General features: G+C 37.7%; 1 protein-coding gene across 7 annotated transcripts in view; it reads left to right on the forward strand.

Annotated features, from left to right (window-relative positions):
- TASOR2 (transcription activation suppressor family member 2) overlaps positions 1–20,305 on the forward strand; it is a 79,543-nt gene that overhangs the window by 2,555 nt on the left and 56,683 nt on the right. For 3 of the 7 annotated variants that reach the window (XM_050804585.1, XM_050804587.1, XM_050804588.1), the window contains exon 1: positions 4,613–5,353. The exons of 1 other annotated variant lie outside the window; for it this stretch is intronic. In XM_050804585.1, the coding sequence (XP_050660542.1) occupies positions 5,157–5,353 (197 nt within the window). In that variant the 5' untranslated portion in view covers positions 4,613–5,156. Of the gene's footprint in view, positions 1–4,611; positions 5,354–5,584; positions 12,104–20,305 lie in introns of those variants that run through there. 3 more of the 7 variants (XM_050804586.1, XM_050804595.1, XM_050804589.1) reach the window with 2 other exon arrangements.

Consider the following 20,305-nt stretch of genomic DNA (forward strand, 5'->3'; position numbering starts at 1 on the left):
GGGGGCCGGGCATGGTGGCTCAGGCGTGTAATCCCAGCACTTTGGGAGGCCAAGGGAGGCGGATCACTTGAGGTCAGGAGTTAGAGACCAGCCAGGCCAACATGGTGAAACACCATCTCTACTAAAAATACAAAAATTAGCTGGACGTGGTAGTGGCAGGTGCCAGTAGTCCCAGCTACTCGGGAGGCTGAGACAAGAAAATCACTTGAACCTGGGAGACAGGTTGCAGTGAGCCAAGGCTGTGCCACTCTACTGCTTGACATAGTGAGACTCCGTCTCAGAAAACCACTGAAGATCCCAAAGATCTTTTGTTTATTGGATTATATCAATTGATAATTACCATATTAGGTATTAAAACTGATCAACTTGAAATGTATGTTTATTTATTGATACCTTTAAATATAATAACCCATTACATCTTAACATATTTTATCCCCCCAAAATTGGTGATAAGAATGGGATTTTTGTACATTTTTGCAAATATGCTGAATGTCGCCTTTAATGACTAGAGTCTCATCTGCTTTTGTATTCATTGTTTTGCCATGTATTATTTTAGTTGAAGTACATGAAGAAAATCCAGCCTCATTCAGCTGAGTAGTTAGAAAAGAGACAAATGTTTTAATCTTTTCAGATGATTATGTTCTTTTTTGATACTTATCAAAACCTAACAGTTTTGTGTTTTTGTTTCTGTTTTGTTTTTTAGGACAGTGTCTTGCTCTGTTGTCCAGGCTAGAGTGCAGTGATGAGATCGTAGCTCACTACAGCCTTCAGTTCCTGGGCTCAGACAATCCTGCCTCAGCCTCCTGAGTAACTAGGACTACAGGCACACACTACCAGGCCCAGCTAATTTTTAAATTTTTTTTTTTTTTTTGTAGAGACGGAGTCTTGCTATGTTGCCCAAGCTAGTCTTGAACTGCGGGCCTCTAGCAGTCAGTCCTGCCTCAGCCTGCCAAAGCACTGGGACTGTAACATCCAGCCCCTAACAATTTGTTAAACGTTAGCTGCAGTGTAGAATTGGAAATCGTATGAATGAACTTCTCATGCTCTAACATTAAAATCCAGTGGCCTGCCTTGCACTTTCAAGGGCTCTTTTACCTACACATGGGTCACTTGGAAAATATTGGTTCACTGAATTATGCAGCTCTTTCACATGATGACACATTTCATTATATAATTTCAGAAAATTGGTTGGGTGTGTGGGCTCATGCCTGTGATCCTAGCACTTTGGGAAGTCGAGCTGGGAGGATTGCTTGAGCCAGGTTTGAGACCAGCCTGGGCAACATGATGGGACCCCATCTTTACAAAAAAAAAAAAAAATTAACTGAGCATGGTAGCACACACCTGTGGTCCCAGCTACTTGGGAGGCCGAGGTGGGAGGATTGCTTGAGCCCAGGAGGTTGATACTGCAGTGAGCCATGATCGTGCCACTGCACTCCATCCTGGGTGACAGAGCAAGACCCTGTCTCCTTTAAAAAGTACAACCTTTGGAATGGCTTTTATTGAAGATCTATTGATGATGAACACTCAGTTTTTGTTCACCTGAAAATGTCTTTATTTTGCAGCCATTCTTGAACGATGTTTTTGCTGAATATAAAAGTTGGCAATTGTTTTCTTTCAGCATGATGAAGCTCTTATTCTTCTGTCTTTTGGCTTTCATTATTGCTCTTGAAAAGTCACCTATCTGTCTTATCAATTCATTTTGTTCTGACTGCCTTGGGGGTTCTTTTGTTGTTTGTTTTGGTCTTTAGCTTTTTGATGTTTTGCTGTTAACATGTATGTATCGGCCAGGCGCCATGGCTCACGCCTGTAATCCCAGAACTTTGGGAGGCCGAGGCAGGCGGATCACGAGGTCAAGAGGTCGAGACCAGCCTGGCCAATATGGTGAAACTCTGTCTCTAGTAAAAATACAAAAATTATCTGGGCATGGGGGTGCGCGCCTGTAGTCCTAGCTACTCGGGAGGCTGAGGCAGAAGAATTGCTTGAACCGGGGAGGCAGAGGTTGCAGTGAGCAGAGATCACACCACTGTACTCCAGCCTGGGCGACAGAGCAAGACCCCATCTCAGAAAAACAAACATGTATATATCTTGCTTGAGATTGTCATAAATCTGTAAATTGGAGGTGTTTTTAAATGTGTTTATTCATAATTTATTAATTGTGAATTTCCATCTATGTTTTATTTATCTTGATGTATAAATACATTTTTAAATTATCTACATAGTAAATATTCTCTTCTGGTCTTTTACTCTTCTTTCACTTTGTTTCCCACAGCTTCCCCAACAGACATACATTGCCAAACTTGTGGATTTTTGATAATTTTTGATAATTGTGGATTTTTGACAAGTTAAAAGTAAAACAGTGAATCTCTGGAACTGGTCTTTTGGAAGAAGGGGTAGAGTTTTTGACTACTCTTTTCATTTTCTTCGTCATTACTGGTTTATTAAATGTTTCTTCCATTTAGACCAATGTTGGTAAATTATATTTTTGTGGTTTTCGGATTTATTGATATAAATTATACATGGTGATTTATAATTTTAGAAATATCTTCCTTGTATTTGTGGTTGTATCATCTTTGTTTTCAATATTTAATTTTTTCCTTTTTTCTTGTTTATATTTGCTAAAAGATTACCTATTATTACTCTTCAGATAGCTTTTGCTTTTATTGATTGACTTAGTTGGCTTTTTAAATTTGCTTTTTAAAATTACTGTTATTATCATAAGAAATGTATCTGGAGTGTACTGTTTTCTCCTAGTAAGATTTTAATTACATTTAATTGGAGAACTAAATCCCTTGCTAATATTTTGTATAAAGATTCACTACCCTCCTTGGCATGGTGAAAGAGACCCTGGTTAGAACCTTTCATGTACACCTGCTCCCTCATTAGGAGAAAGAATATTCAAGACCCCAATGCCTGAGGTTTGTCCAGTTGAGGCACCTATTTCACCCTTGTGCATATCCCCTATTTATCGGTGCCCAGGACATTTTGTGTGGGCTACATGTAGAGGTCGTGGCCATATATAATTATTTTTGTTCTGGCATTAATCAGATGTCACTTTCTCTTTTGTCATATTTAATAATCAAGAGTACCCAAAAGTGGGTCTTGAAATATAATTGTTTCTGAGAGAAATTTATTCTCAGGATTTTCTTGTAAGAGAGACAAAACTACTTAGCAGTATGTATCATTACAATAAGTATATTAATGAATATGATGCAACCATTTTATACAGGTGAAAGACGGTTTAATGCTAAAGCACAAACTCATAAACCCAGTTCATGAGGAGCCAGAACAATGGTCATTACTGTATATAGATGTCTTAAAAAGTCACCATATAAGCTTTGAAATAATTCTAATGAAAATTATATGATCTTGAGGTTGGGTGCGGTGGCTCACGCCTGTAATCCGAGCACTTTGGGAGGCTGAGGTGGATGGATCACGAGGTCAGGAGATCGAGACCATCCTGGCCAATATGGTGAAACCCCGTCACTACTGAAATACAAAAAATTAGCCTGGCATGGTGGTACATGCCTGTAGTCCCAGCTTCTCGGGAGGCTGAGGCAAGGGAATTGCTTGAACCTGGGAGGCAGAGATTGCAATGAGCTGAGGTCACGCCACTGCACTATAGCCTGACGACAGAGTGAGACTCTGTATCAAAAAAAAAAAAAAAAAATTATATGATCTTGAATATAGAAAGTATGGTTTCTAAATAATTTGTTGTTGTTTTTACATAATGTAGCAGGAAAAAAATTCTGGTGTTTATGAGCATCAGCCTGATTACCAAAAATACTTTTTATGGTAAAGTAAACTGGATTTTGAGAATGTTAAAACAATCTTAAAAATTGAATATTAAATCAAAAAAATAAGTCACAGCTAAATGAAAAAGTCATAGTACATAGGCGTAATACCCTTTACTCATGGGGTGTAATCCCAAAAAAAAGTTTTTAAAAAAGGTAATTTCTTTTCTACTGGATATACTAAATACCTTAGTGAATTTTGTATTTTGAATAGCTGTTAATCTACATAATTCTTTATAAATTTAACTTGCTTTATAAGTTCAAATTATCCTATATACTACATAACACACTAATAGTAATGATTAATAATATCTACTAATTAGGCTTTCTTCTGGGAAATGCATGTGGGTATTAGGTTGCTTAGTTAAAACATAATGAGTAAAGACGTCCTGGGGTCAGGCCAAATACTTCATCTTCCCCCTGCACCTCCATTTGATTTAATTTTTGGTGAATTTTGTTAGGCTGCATGGCTTATTGGGAAAGGACCTCATCCCTGCCCCAGGCATTGGTATCAGCTTTCCTGCAGATATGTGAAGTATTAAAAAGTCATATGGGAGGCAGAGGCAGGCAGATCAGTTGAGGTCAGGAGTTTGAAACCAGCCAGGTTAACATGGTGAAATGCCTTCTCTACTAAAAATACAAAAATTAGCTAGTCGTGGTGGCCCATGCCTGTAATCCCAGCTCCTCAGGAGGCTGAGGCAGGGGAATCGCTTGAACCCAGGAGGCAGAGATTGCAGTGAGCCAAGATTCTGCCACTGCACTCTGTCTCAAAAAAAAAAAAAAAAAAAAAAAAAAAGCCACATTCAGTATGACTTTTAATTTTGTTACATGTATAAATACTTTTTTTTAAATTATCTACATAGTAAATTTAAAAAGCTGCATCAAACTGTAGCCGGTGAGGCTGCATAAATGACGGTGGGATGAAGAGTTATAATAACTTGAGATCACTGTAGTGAAAAGAACGTGGATTTTAGATTAGACCTGAGATTGATAGATATCCTTACTGGGGGCTTGCAGGCAGGACACTTAAGGAAATTGAAGCTTGGAGTGAGTTTTGTAAAATAACACTAAGATCATCCTCCTAGTGGGGTTACTGTGTGACGTCCAAGAACTCCGGGGGAGTTGGCTTGCTGTCTTGTGCTACGTTCTGACGACTGAGCCCGCCCAGGTCTGCCCAGGTCTGCGGGGTCCCCGGATCCTGTGGGTTTTGTAGGGTTCCCTGATGTGTGGAGTTCCCACCCCCTGCAAGCTCCGTTGGGTCTACGGAGTGTGCGGGGATCTCCCATCCCTGTTGGCTGTGCGGGCTCAGCGGGGTTTGCAGGGATCCCCTCGTTCTGTGGGGTCCGTGGGCGCCGAGTCAGGGCCATGACCCTGGGCTCCGCTCGCGGAGCTGGCGTCACCCTTGTTGACTTTCAAATGGCGCTGCGGGCCCCGCGCCCTACACGCTCTGCACGACCTGCGCCGAGTTCCCCGCCCTGGCGCACTGGCCTTGGCTGGCGGGAGGGGGCCGGAGGGGCTGCCGGCAGAGCAGAGACACAGCCCCCTCCCCCACACACCATGAGGTGAGTCGGGGAGGGGCCCAGGTCTCCCCCATGCTGTTGTGGGAAGCTCTGACCCCAGCTCTGCTTGGGGCGGGCTCACCCACGGAAGTGGCTCTTACTGCAGCACTGAGTGCGAAGGAGACCCGAGAAAAGGGGCTGATTCTGTCTAGGAGCGTTTTACCTTCTGGTGAGGGTGTGGGGAGAGAAGCTTTGGCACGGTCAGTGAGGCCCCGCAGCAGAGCCCAGGTGATGAAAGACACTTTTGTATGGTACCTGAAGGCTTGCTTCACTCCTGATTGTGAGTAGGTTGTGGGTGGTAGTAGTGGAGCCCTTGCAGAACCACCAGAGAGATGGTGCTAGTTTGTGTGTGTGCCTGTGTAAACCTTACTAAGGTCGTCTTTTGACATGTGGAAGAGGGATTGCACATGGACTTTGCGCTTCAAGTATTTGCAGGTTATTACCTTAGTTTTTACTCCCTTTGTGCGTTATTATCTTGGTTTAATCTTGTACGTGGCCAAAAAGTTTTTTAATGAATGTTTAAGTTTCTGTGAAAATCGTACATTTCTCAAATTGTATTTTCTGGGTTTTAATAGGGTCACTTTGTTTTCTGGGTCTCTGTTTTGACTTCTGAGAAATTCTATTGGTTTTCCCTACATTTTCTTCATTTAAAAAAAAAAACAAAAAAAAAACTGTAACTTCAGGAGTTGAAGACCAACCTTAACAACCTCATTTCTGGGGGGAAAAACCCCACAAAACCACAGCTGTAACTGGCTGCTACTTAGGGGACTATAGGAGATCTTTTTTCCAAAGTAGAAATAGCTTTATTTCACCCAGATTATGTTTATTTAAAATTTCAGATAATATATAAAGCTGTAAAAAGTAAACAAAAACTACCTGTACTTGTCCCACCCAAAGATAACTTCACAGAATGTTTGATTATCTACTGTGGTGCTAGGAGCTCTGTTGGACACTGGGGACTTTGGTGAACAAGACAAAGCCTGCCTCTATAAACCCTACATTCTGGTGGGTAAAATAGACCTCTCCCAACCTTCCAAAAAGTAAATTTATTCCATGTTCTAATGCTTTAAAGAAAACACCTACTTTCAGCGGGGTGATCGGAGGTTTATCTGAGTGGATGACTTAAATAAATGTCACTAAGGAAGAGAAGGAGCTCAACCATGGGAGGAATGGGGAGAAAAAAAAAGAAATCTGATCAGAAATAACAGCATGCAAAAGGCCTTAAAAGAGGAAAAAGCTATAAAAAGAAAGATCCATGTAGCTGGCACTCAGCAGTCAGGGGAAAGTAGAGCAAGATGAGGTGTGGGAAATTGGCAGGGACCAAATTTTACTTGTCCATTGCCAGAAGGGTGTGTTTTGTGTTCTGAGGGCAGTGAGAGGGTACTGAGGGGCTTTAATGAGAAATAAAATGATCTGGAAAACTAATTGATAATTTGTTAAGTAAAATTTATTGAAACCCTACTGTATAACAGGCACTGTTCTGAGCACTGGCAGTACAGCATTGAAAAGCACAAGGCCCCTGTATTCATGAAACTTATCTAGTGGTTGGAGGACAATCAGATAAACAAGAAAAAATACCAGATATTGATAAGTGTGCAGAAGATGACCATTGTTTAAATTGTGGTTTATATTCTTTAAGACGTGGTATATTACACATATATTTCTTTTGGAACTTGCTTTTCTTTCTCCTGAATAATTTATGGTAGGACATTTTTCACTGTTACTAGTTTCCTTTGGGGGCATCTTAATTTGTTTTTGGATTAAGTATGGTAAAAAATAGCATGTATAAATGAAGAAATACTGTGCAGCAACAAAAAATTTGCATGTTACAAGGCATCTGGTGAACGTTATATAGTAACTTCCTTTTGACAGTCTGACATGTGGCTCTCCTACCCCATCCCAAACCCCAGCTGCCCCTTTATGGTTTTTTACTTTGACCTATTAGTATGGTTAAATTTATGGATTTACTATTTATTGAACCATTTTGCATCTTAGAATGAGCCCTACTTGATCTGTTATTATTTTAATGTCCTGATGGATTTACTTTGCCAATGCATATATTTAGGATTTTTTTGTCAATATTCATAAGAGATTGGTCTGTAGTTGTTTTTCAATGTTTTGTCTAGTTTTGATATTCGCATCTGCTTGCTTTGTAAAAATAGTTGAGAAGTTTTATTTCTTTTTCTGAGTTTTGGAACAGATTAAATTGCCAAGTATTATTTATTCTTCAGTTACCAAATTCATATTTACTAAACAGTCACTATGTGCTAGGAATTGGACTGGATGCTGAGTAATCAGTAGTAAACAAAACAGATATGGTTCCTGCCATGATATTGCTTGGCTTATGAAGGAAAATGACATTAATGAAGAAACTACACATATGTAATTATAAATCATGCAAGAAAAGGACAGGATGCTTTGAGAGAATATCATTGAAGATCTTTAGATTGTGCTTTTTATGCATTTGAGTAAATGACTATTGAGTACATACATATACACTAACAGCTAATTATTAATATGTATTGATTTGGTATGTAATTAGGGCTCTGGTGGGTACATTAGTAAAATGAGGTCTTCATAATTACACAAATTAAAATATAAAATAATGGCAATAGTAGCTACCATTGTAGGAGGTAGCTGCATCGTTTTTTAACTGTAGAAATTAAGACAGGTTAAGTAGACACTTTTAGTGTAACATATTCAATTGTATACACTCTTCGGGAGTCTCTGTAGGATTATAGTAAAAGAATAAGGCTATAAATCCACAAAGATCAAGAGGAGGTGAGAGTAAGATACAGCTGAAATCAATATTTGGAAAACTAGAAAGGAGATGGGCAAGTAATAAATGATTTCATGAATTAGAGAATGCTGAAAGCTGAAGAGAGGTAAGCCAACAAGGAGCAAGCAGATTCTTTCCACAGAATCTGGAAAAGTTTTAGGAATTGGGGGTATCAAGTACAGTATTTCTGAAGTCAAGGATTACAGGACAGGGTGGGAATAGAAGGGTTGGTTGATGGTCTTTATCATTTTGACACCCTGAAACCCCTTCTCCACTCCCATACACCCAGACAACTACTCTCTCCTCTACCTTGACAGAAGACTGAAAGTTTATACTCAGGAGACATTAACTGGGAGGCTCCAGATGGCTGAGGTGGGGGTGAAGCACCTAAATGAAAATGAAGATTGAGTGAAAGTCAGGTCAACATGCTGAACCTAGAGCAGTTGTCTTTTTTTGATTGGCTTCCAAACTGTCAGGCTTACGTGTCCCTCAACAACATATTAACGGATTCTTAGCTGGGGAAACTTACCAGCCCATGGCAAAGTATTGAACAGATATGAACTATGGGAATTCACCTGATTGAACAGTTGGATCCATCAGATCATCCGAAGAGTAGAGCTGCTGGTCAGGAAGCATTGTTCACGTACCACAGCTTCTATTCAGCTTTTATTTTTTGAGACAGGGCCTCACTCTGTCACCCAGACTGAAGTGCAGTAGCGCCATCATAACTCACTATAGCCTGGAACTCCTGGGCTCAAGCCATCCTCCCACCTCAGCCTCGTGTGTAGCCGGGACTACGGGCATATGCCACCACGTCCAGCTAATATTTTTATTTTTTGTAGAGATGGGGTCTCACTTTGTTGCCAGGCTGGTCTTGAACCCCTGAGCATAAGTGATCCTCCCACCTTGGCCTCCCAAAGTACTAGGATTACAAGCTTGAGCCACTGGTGCCTGGCCCTAGTCAGCTTTTAAATGCCTCACATTTGAGCATAAATGTACAGCCAAGGGTCACTTGCCATGGGATGAAAGTCTGTAATGAAAAAGAGACCAAGTAGGAAATAAAAGGAGCTGAGTATAAATAGATTTACTTTAGAGAACAGAAGAAACTTCAACAAATAAAACTAGTATCTTTAAAGAGAAGATATTCCATCTGTGAAAGATGAAAAAGGTTCTGTTTTAAAAAGAGAAATTATTTAAAAAATTGCTGCAACAGAATAAATTTTTTAAAAATTTAATACAAGGTTTAGATAATAAAGCTGAAGAATTCTCCCCCCAAAACCAGAAGAGCAACAAGAATTAGAAAATAAGAGTGAAATGGTAAGAAAACGAGAGGACTAGCCACGGAGGTTCTTCATCTAATACAGTGGAAGGAAACTATGTCCCAGAACCGAAGGAGGTGAGTTTCTAGGTTGAAAGGGCCTGTTAAGTGCCCTGATCAGTAAAACAGAAACAAACAAAAAATAGAACAAAACCTCATTGTACCAAATGTATATTTCCAAAAGGAACAAGACCAGATTCATTCTTAATCTTCCTACTTCTGAAAAGAAGAATGGGGGCAGAGAACGAGGGGCTAGCTCTCAAACTGCATTTTAACAAATTTAGGGAAAAAGGAAACCTTCTTAACTTCAAATTATATGCAAGTGCTGTTAGGAATCCCCAATGGGAAGTTCCAGCAGTTCTGTGACGAAGATAAAGTTGCGCAGAGGAAGCATATTTCAGGTATCTCCAGCAACTCACTCATATCCAGAATCAGCCCTGTCCAAAGAGAGAAGTCTTGTATTCCTAAGACTGAGGAGCCATATGGTATCCATCAAGGAAGGAGAAAGTAGAATGAGAAAGTGCCTGGGTGGGGCATGGGGGAGGCAGAGATCTTAGTGCTAATAAAATACTCCTAGAAATGAGTGCATAACCTTGGAAATCTAGGGTTCTGTCCCTAAGAGGTAAGCAGACCTGGCAGTAAAGGCCCTCCTGAACCAGATTACATTTGGAGATTAGACAAGGAACAAGAACAAGGCACTATATTATAAAACAGCAATCCTCTGATTTAGGAACAGAGGGAACCCTAAAGAAACATGACAACTGCCATCCCCTCCCTACACCCTGAATCTGCTGATAACAGTCCAGGATAATTCATCTCATTCAGACGTATATAACAAAAATAGTATGTACGACATCCATACAATGACTAGTAGAGTGTATTTTTTATATTTTGTGTTAGTTTTTTGTTCTTCTATATGATTTTTATTATTGAAGATATAATTCACATGCCATAAAATTCACCATTTAAAAGTGTACAGTTCACTGGTTTTTAATTTATTCCCAAGTTGTGCAACCATCACCACTATCAATTGCATTGACCCTAGTGCTTTACTTTCCCTTATATTCACGCCATGACCCTATGCAGTTCCTTCCGTTAAAGTGACAGAGATATTTCCCTACTCCTTGACTTTGTGTTTGGCTATGTGACTTGCTAAGGTCAAAGTGACCCCATGTCAGTTTCAAGCCTAAGCCTTAAGAGGCCTTGGGTATTTTTATTTGTTCTCTTTCTATCTGTGCCATTTCCATGAGAAAAACATGTCTCTCCTAGCTCATTGGTTGAGGGAAGATGAGAGAGAGGAGAGTGAGGGCCACCCCAGCTGAGTTAAGCTGAATTCAGTGAACACTGTAGAGATGTGAGTGATAAAAAAATGATTGTGCTTGTAAGCCACTGAACTTTAGGATGGTCTGTTAATAAACAATAGTTAACTGAACAGTTATATGATTAAAAATTAAAAAAGAGAAAGCAAAACCACAATTTTCTACAGATGGTGTTTTTCAAAACAATATTGCCGGAAAATAAATCACAAGTGGTCAAGCTACTGCCTGTGGTCTTGCCTGTTTTTGTAAATAAAGTTGTACAGTGACATGGTCATTCCCATTTATGCACTTTCTATGGCTGTTTTTATGCTCTACCGGTAGAGATGAGTAGTTGTGACAGAGACCGTGTGGTTCATAATCCTAAAATATTTATTTTCTGACCCTTTATGAAAAAGTTTGCTGACCTTTTGAAGTATATGGAAAATGTGACCTAAGGTTTTAATACAAATTTTAAAATACATTTATATACTTATCATACCCATTAAGATAGCGATAATCAAAAAGACAGATAATAAGTGTTGACAATGCTGTGGAAAAATTGGAACCTTCTGTATACTACTGGTGGAAATATAAAATGGTGCAGCCACTTTGAAATCAGCCTGGCAGTTTCTCAGATGAGCAGACACAAATTTACTGGAAGAGCAAGCAGTTCTACTCTAAGGTGTATACCTAAGAGAAATGAAAACATGTTCACATAAAAACTTATACATGAATGCTCATAGCAGCAGCATTCATAATAGCCAAAATGTAGAAACAACCCAAATGTCCATCAGTTGATGGATAAACAAAATGTAGTGTATCCACAAAGTGGAATATTATTTGGCATAAAAAGGTATGAAATATTGATATATGCTTTAACATGGATGAACCTCAAAAACAGACTAAGTGAAAGAAGGCAATCATGAAGGACCACATACTGTATGACTCTGTTTATAAGAAATGGTCTGGAATAGGCAGATCTGTAGAGACAGTAAATTATGTTTGCCTAGGCCTAGGAACCAGTGAGGGGTGAGGAGGATAGCTAAGGGGTAGAAGGTTTCTTTGGGGATAATGAACATACTATTGATTGTGGTGAAGGTTGCACAATTCTGTGGATATACTAAAAGCAATTGAATTGTACACTTTATGTGGGTGAATTTTATGCTATATGAATTATATCTCAACGTTGTATTAGAAAGTAAAATGAATGAAGCATAGAAGTTATGGAGAAATACTGGAAGGCAGAAAATACAAGAACTCAAGGAAGAGACAGCCAGACAACAGTAGGATGTGAAACAGGAATCAGCAAAAAAAAAGAAATAGAGAAAAATGATCAAGCCATTTCAGAAGTACCCAAGGTAAGACTAAACACCATGGCAAAGATCATAAAAGTAGAAATGAAATTTTTTGGTAAGTATATTTTACCACAATTTTGATAATGCAAAGAAACAAAACAAAAGATAGACATGAGAAAAGTGAGTAAAATAGGTATACATTTATTTTTATTGATGCATAGTAGATGTACATAGTTTTAGGATACATGTGATAATACATTCATATAATTTGTAAAGATCAAGTCAGTGTAGTTGGGATATCTGTCACCTTAAATATTTCTCTCTTCTTTGTGCTAGAACCACTCAAATTCTTCTCTTCATCATTTTGAAATATATAATAGATTGTAAACTGTAGTCAACCTACTGATCAACACTATGTCTTACTTTTATCAAACCATATGTTTATATACATTAATCAACTTCTCTTTATTCCTTCCTTCCTCCTACCCTTTCCAGCCTCTGATAACCACCAAATCTACTCTCTGTTTTCATAAAATCCACTTTTTTAGCTTCCACACATGAGTGAGAGTGTGTGATATTTGTCTCTGTGTGCTTGGCTTATTTCACTTAACATAATGATCAGTGTTGCTGAAAATGGCAGGATTTTATTCTTTTTTATAGCTGAATAATACTGCATTGTGTATACTACATTTTCTTTATTCATCTATTGATGGACACTGACGTTGATTTTATATTTTGGCTGTTGTGAATAGTGCTGCAATAAATATGGGAGTGCAGATGTCTTTTTGATGTGTTGATTTTCTTTCTTTTGGATATATACCCAGTAGTGTAATTGCTGGATCATATGGTAGTTCTGTTTTTATTTTTTTGAGAAAGCTCTATACTGTTTTCCATAGTGGCTGTACTAACTTACATTTCTACCGGCAGTGTGTAAGGGTTCCCTCTTCTCCATATCTTTGCCAGCATTCATTATTGCTTGTCCTTTTAATAAAAGCCATTTTAACTGGGGCGAGATGATGTCTCATAGTTTTGATTTGCATTTCTCTGGTAATTCCTGATGTTGAGGATTTTTTCATATACCTCTTGGCCACTTTTATGTCTTCTTTTGAAAAATGCTTATTCAGATCTTTTGCCTGTTTTTTAATTGGGTTATTTGTTGGGGAGGGAGGGTGTGTGTTTCCTTGCTTCCTTGCTGTTGAGTTGTTTGAGCTCCTTATAAATTCTGGTTGTTAATCTTTTGGCGGGTGAGTAGTTTGCAAATATTTTCTCCCATTCTGTGGGTTGTCTCTGTACTTCATTGTTTCCTTTGCTGTGCAGAAGCTTTTTTTAGCTTGATGTAATCCCATTTGTCTATTTTTGCTTTGGTTGCCTGTGCTTTTGAGGCCTTAAACAAAAAAACTTTGCCCAGACCAGTGTCCTGGAGCATTTTCCCAGTGTTTTCTTCTAGTAGTTTCATAGTTTTGGGTCTTAGATGCCTTAGATATAGGTCTTTAATCCATTTTGAATTTTGTGTATGATAAGATTGTTTCATTCTTCTGCATGTAGTTATCCAGTTTTCCCACCACCGTTTATCAGAGACTGTCCTTTTCCCAGTGTATGTTTTAGTTCCTTTGTCGACGATGAATTGGCTCTACATGGATTTACATTTGGGTTCCCTGTTCTGTTCCACTGGTCTATGTTTCTGTTTTTATGCCAGTGCTGTAGCTTTGTAGTAAATTTTGAAGTCAGGCAGTGTGATGCCTCCAGCTTTGTTGTTTTTGCTCAGTATTGGTTTGGCTGTTCGGGATGTTTTGTGGTTCCATATAAATTTTAGGATTTGATTTCTATTTCCGTGCAGAATGTCCCTGGAATTTTGATAGGGGTTCATTGCATTGAAACTGTAAATTGACTTTGGGTAGTATTCAACAATATGAGTTCTAGTCCATGAGCATAAAGTATCTTTCTGTTTTTTAATGTCCACTTCAATTTCTTTCATAATTCTTTTATAGTTTTTCTTGTATAGATCTTTCACCTCTTTGGCTAAATTGATTCCTAGGTATGTTATATTCTTTGTAGCTATTGTAAATGGGATTGCTTTCTTTATTTCTTTTTCAGATTGTTTGCTGTTGGTGTATATCAACGCTACTGATTTTTGTATGTTGATTTTGTATCCTGCAACTTTACTAAATTTGTTTATCAGTTCTAACAATTTTTTTTGGTGGAGTCCAGGTTTTTCTAAGTATAAGATCATGTTATCTGTGAACAGGCTCATTTGACCTCTTTTCTGATTTGGATGCCCTCTGTTTCTTTCTCTTGTCTAATTTCTCTGCCCAGTACTTCAGTACTGTATTGAATAAAAGTGGTGAAAGTAGGCATCCTTGTCTTGTTCCATATCTTAGAGGAAGGACTTTCAGTTGTTCCTTGTTCAGGATGATGTTTGCTATTGGTTTGTCATATGTGGCCTTTATTACTTTGAGATATGTTCCTTCCATATGCAGTTTGATGAGAGCTTTTTGTTTTTTAGTCATAAACAGATGTTGAATTTTATTAAATGCGTTTTCAGCATCTGTTGAAGTAATCATATGGTTTTTGTTCTTAGTTCTGTTAATATATCACATTTATTGATTTGCACATGTTGGACCATCCTTGCATCCCTGGGATGAATCCCACTTGATCATGGCAAATATCTTTTTACTGTGTTTTAAAATTTGATTTACTAGTATATTGAGAATTTTTGCATCTATGTTTATCTATGATATTGGCCTGTAGTTTTCTCTTTTCATTGTCTCCTCTGGTTTTAGTATCAGTAATGTTGACCTTGTAGAATTAGTTTGGAAATATTCCCTCCTCTTCAATTTTTTGAAAAGTTTGAATAGAAATTTATATTAGTTCCTCTTTAAATGTTTGGTAGAATCCAGCAGTGAAGCTATAAGGTCTTGGGCTTTTCTTTAATGGGAGAGTTTTTATTATAGCTTTGATCTCGTTACTAAAATGGTATTTTTTTTTTTTTTTTTTTTTTTTTTTTTGGTAAGTAAGGATAGATAAGACAGCCAAAAGAGATCCAAAATGGACAAAACTGGAGCCCCCAAAAAGAAAACCAATTCCATAGAATACGTATCTTAAAGTATAATTCAAGGTGTTTTTTTTTTCCTTAAAAGACTTAAATCTATTGAAAAGACACACATACTCCAGGGAAAACTGGCCCAACATTGAGACAGATTCTGGTAAAAAATTTGAACTGGCAAAAGATCATATAATGAAAATCATTGGTGCAGAATAACAGAAACATTCAATACCAAAAAATAGTAGAAGAACTACATGTCAGCTACTCAAAGAACATGTGAGCCAAATATTTTTTTGTCCTGCCAAGGTGTCTTTTGGGTATAAAGACTACATACTGGCTGGTAGTTTTAAATATTCAGAGTTTTACACCTTTTTATATGAACCTTTCTTAAGGAAACAACTAAAAGACAGATACCAGCTAATCAGTAAATGAAAAAGGAAACTTCAGCAAAGGAATGAACTGCTAAATTCTCAATAATTAGAAGATAATATTAGGGATCATTGTCTTCCTAATTTTAAAGGGAGTACTTTAATGTCTCACCATTATATATGTAGGCTGCTTTCTAGATACCTGCTTATCAGCTAATCTGTTTACTATGAATTATCTTTTTAATCAAGAGTGGCTGTTGAATTTTATATCTAGTAAGGCACAGGTTTTTCTTTAATCTCTCAGTATGATTAATTTTATGAATAAATTGTCTAATGTTACACCTTCCTTCCTTGAATTCCTGGCATAAGCTTTACCTCAATCACGTTGTTTTATATTTTATATGTATTGCTAGTTTAGGTTTTTCTGGTTTTTATTTAAGATTTTTTTTGCATGTATTGTCATTGGTGATCTTACCTTAAAATTTTCTTTTGTAGTTGTTCCTTTCTGGGCTTTCATTCAAGGTTGTGCTAGACTTATAATTTGAGAAAGTTTTCATTCTTGGCCAGGTGCAGTGGCTCACGCCTGTAATCCCAGCACTTTGGGAGGCCTAGGTGGGTGGATCCCCCTGAGGTCAGGAGTTTGAGACCACCCTGGCCGAGATGGTGAAACCCTATCTCTACTAAAAATACAAAAATTAGCTGAGCCTCGTGGTGGGCGCCTGTAATCCCATCCCACTTACTCGGAGGCTGAGGCAGAAGAATCACTTGAACCTGGGAGGCGAAAGTTTCAGTATCCGAGATTGCACCACTGCATTCCAGCCTGGGCGACAGAGTGAGACTCCATCTCAAAAAAAAAAAAGAGAAAGTTTTCATTCTTGTGAATAATGTTTATGTGGGAAAACTTCTGGGCTTGAAACTTATATACCTATGACAATTAACTCTACCACTTATTTAATAGTATCTGATCTTCTCTTTTTATTTCCTCCTCTTATTTGCTTTGGGTTTACTGTGTTGTTCCATTTTCTGAGTTCTTGAATTGACTCTAGCTTGTTGATTTTAAAAATGTTTTTATTCTGTAATGTATACATTTGAAACGAACAGTTTTCTTATAGATATTTTAGATAATATCTTAAGCTTAGATCATGTTACTCTTTAACTTATGAACTATTTGTGTGTAGGATTTTTAAAATTTAAATTTCCAAACATGGGGCTTTTGAGATTAACTTTTTATGGTTACATTGTCATTTTACTTGACTTTGGTCAGAGATCAGTTGTTTTTTAGTACTCTGGGAATTTCCTTTATGGCCAAAGTCATAACCATTGGGTTTTGTTTTGGGACTTTCAGCTCAACTTTATTGAGGTCTAATTTTCATACAATAAAATGAACACAATTTAAGTATATAGTTCAGTGAATTTTGGTAAATGTATGTACCATGTGATGACTACACCAATAAAAATATAGTGTGTGTCCATCACCGCAGAAAGTTCCCTTGTGCTTACCCCACTTGCAGTCAATTTTCCTATTCCTGCCCCCTACTGTAGGCAACTAATGAAACGCTTTTTATCACCATAGATTAATTTTGCTGCTTCTTGAACTGCATATGTATGGAATTCTACAATATGTACTCTTTTGTGTCTGACAACTTTTGCCCAGTTTAATGTTTTGAGATGCGTGCATCAGTTTTACTGTTTTTATTGCTGATTATTATTATGTATGAATATACAAGTTTGTTTATCCATTCACCTATTTATGAATATTGGAGTTGTTTCCAGTTTTAGGCTACTGTGAAAAAGCTGCTCTGAACATTCATGTGCAAGTGTTTTTGTAGATACGTTTTATTCTCTTGGGTAAATATCTGGGAATAGAATAGTTGGGTCATATGGTAAGTGTGTATTTATAAGAAACTGATGTTATTTTTTCAATTGGCTATATAATTTTTCAGTTGGCTTTATATTTCTACTAGGAGCGTTCCAGAGGCTCCTCATCTTTGCCAATGCTTGGTATTTTCAGTCTTTTTAGCCATTCTGCTGGAGCGGTAGTAGTTTATTGTGGTTTTAATTAGCACTTCCCTGGTAACTAATAATGTTAGCCCGTTTCCCATGTTTCCTTTTATTATATGCTTTCTTTTGTGAAATGTGTCTATGAGTTTTTTATATATTCTAGGTACAGGTGCTTTGCAAATATTTCCCATTTCTTAATAATGATACCTTGGAAGATCAGATGGTTTTAATTTTTAGGAAGTCTGATGTATATGTTTTTCTAGGTCACTAATTTTGTGCCCTATGAAAACTTTATGTACCCCATAGTCAAGAAAATGTTTCCCTATGATTTTTTAAATTTTATAATTTTAGCCAAATAGTTATAGTTTTTAATGTTTAGGTCTGTAATTCATTTTGAGTTAAATTTTATGGTTTAAGGTAGAGGTTTGAGGTTCATGTTTTTCCCCCTATTTTAGTTGTTCCATAGCAGCATTTATTGTAAAGATATTCTTTCTCGATGGAATTATACTGGTAATATTAAATATCTGTTATCTGGACTCTCTTCTGTCCCATTGCTCTATATGCATTTTCTTTATATCAGTACCACCTTGTCTTGACTACTTTAGCTTTGTAGTGATTCTTAAAATCTAGTAGTGAGTCCTTCAATTTTGTTCTTCTTTTTCAAAATTGTTTTGGCTTATATCTTTCTTACATGCATTTTAGAATCAGATCATCAGTTTCTGCAGACTGAGATTGTGTTGAATCTGTAGATCAATTTTGTATCTTAACATCCCCCAGCAATGTTAGAAAGCCAGGCAGTAATATCAGAGGGCACAAGCCCAGATTGAAGCTGGAAGGCATAGTGCTCCAGAAAGGATCCTTCCAAAAAAAAGATAAGAAACTGCTCAAAATGAACAAAATCTTTGATCTATGTTTATCCAGAAGATATTGTTAGTTCTCTAGAATTTCAAGCTGAAATAATGATTGGTAACTGAAATTTAAGCAGAGGCTACTTTAAATTCAGAAAAGCAAAACATGGTGTAAGAAAGGAACTTGACTACACAGTATGGCTCAGCAGTGATTAATACATGCAGTTAAGTAGTGAAACCTAGGCCTAGCACGGTGGCTCATGCCTGTAATTCCAGCACTTTGGGAGGCCGAGGTATGGCGATCACTTGAGGCCAGGAGTTCGAGACCAACCTGGCCAACCTGGTGCAACCCTATCTCTACTAAAAATACAAAAATTAGCCAGGCGTGGTGCTGGGCACTTGTAATCACAGCTATGCGGGAGGCCAAGGCAAGAGAGTTGCTTGAACCCGGGAGGTGGAGGTTGCAGTGAACCAGAATTGAGCCACTTGCACTCCAGCCTGGGCCACAGAGCAAGACTCCATCTCAAAAAAAAAAAAAAAAAAAAAAAAGTAAGCACCCAGCGAATGTTAGCCGTTGTTATCATTAATAACAGTAGCTTCCTTGCTAACTCTTACTAGGATAACGTCTTTATATCCATGGCAACAAAGAAAAAAGTACTTTGCTAAGTTATCTGATGCCAGTGCAACATGCCTCATGCACAGCAAGCCTTCAGTAAAGCTCCTTGTAGAGTCACAACTGAAAGGAGCTTTAGAAAGGCAATTATAACTAAAGGAGGCCTTAGAGAGCATAAATGTAACAAAATCCATCAGTTAGTGTGTCTTCAGCTTCCAATAAAAGTTTAAACAATAAGGAACATTTGTTATTTCATGTATAAAGCCCAAAGATAAGGCAGCCCCCAGGTTAGTTTATTTCATCAGTTCAAGGATCTGGTTTCTTTCTGTTCTGTTCCATTCTCTGTTGGCCAATCAATCCCATCTTGGTTGCAAGGAGATCCAGGCAACACGTCTTCAGACAAGATCTTAGGCTAGAAGATGGAGTCCTTTTCTAAGAAAGGTTTCCCAGAACTCTCTCTGTAGACTTCTGTTTATCTCTCACTGGCCAGAACTGAGTCACATGTTTATTCCTAAAACAAACACTATTCAAAGGGAGTGGAATTACCATAAAGATCTTAGAGTAATTAAGATTTTCATTCTCTTTCTCTCTTTCTCTTTTCCTCTTTCTCTTTCTCTTTCTCTCTCTCTCTCTCCACACACACACCCTCTCTCCCTCATTTTCACACACACACACACACACACACACACACACACACCCCCAAACTTCTTCTGAACCACGGGATCTCCTGATACCTGAACAGAATTGTGGTTTTGTGGAAGGGGAGTAAAAGGGACATGATTGTAGGGAAGTCAGTCCACTATATCTTCAACCACTGTCTCAAAACACGTTAGTAGTAGAACCTGCACCAGAATCCTGGTCTCCCAGTTCCTAATTTTCCCCTGCATAAACAACCTCCTTCATGAAATTTTATCAACAAAGCTACTTTTCCTAAAAAATCTTGAATGTATCCACACAATTCTACCTCCAGTTCTTTTTGGGGGGAAAATGTGTTGTAAAACTATACATGCTATTTTTGTGAAGCATGTTAAAATCCTTATTCCACAGACTCATGATAAAAACTGAAAACTTGACCACCTTTTTAATCATTTTCTTTGTTGTTATTCTTCTCACCCTTCTTCCCTTAGTCAGTCATATTAAACTATTTGCAGTTCCTTTAATGTATCATGTTTATACATCTGTTCATTTGCTCATACTATTTCTACTATCTGGAAAATGTACACAATTTCCTTTTTTGGCTTCCTCGTTTGAATATCTTCTCAGATTTCAAGTATCTATACCTTCATGAAATCTTTCTTGACATAGCTCCGTCTCCCTAAAATTGGTTATATCAGTGTACATCCACTGTATCATGTTTTAGAGACTTCTACACATTTAGAATTTCTTTGCAGA

Source organism: Macaca thibetana, chromosome 9 (genome assembly GCF_024542745.1).
Source record: "Macaca thibetana thibetana isolate TM-01 chromosome 9, ASM2454274v1, whole genome shotgun sequence".
Lineage (NCBI taxonomy): Eukaryota > Metazoa > Chordata > Mammalia > Primates > Cercopithecidae > Macaca > Macaca thibetana.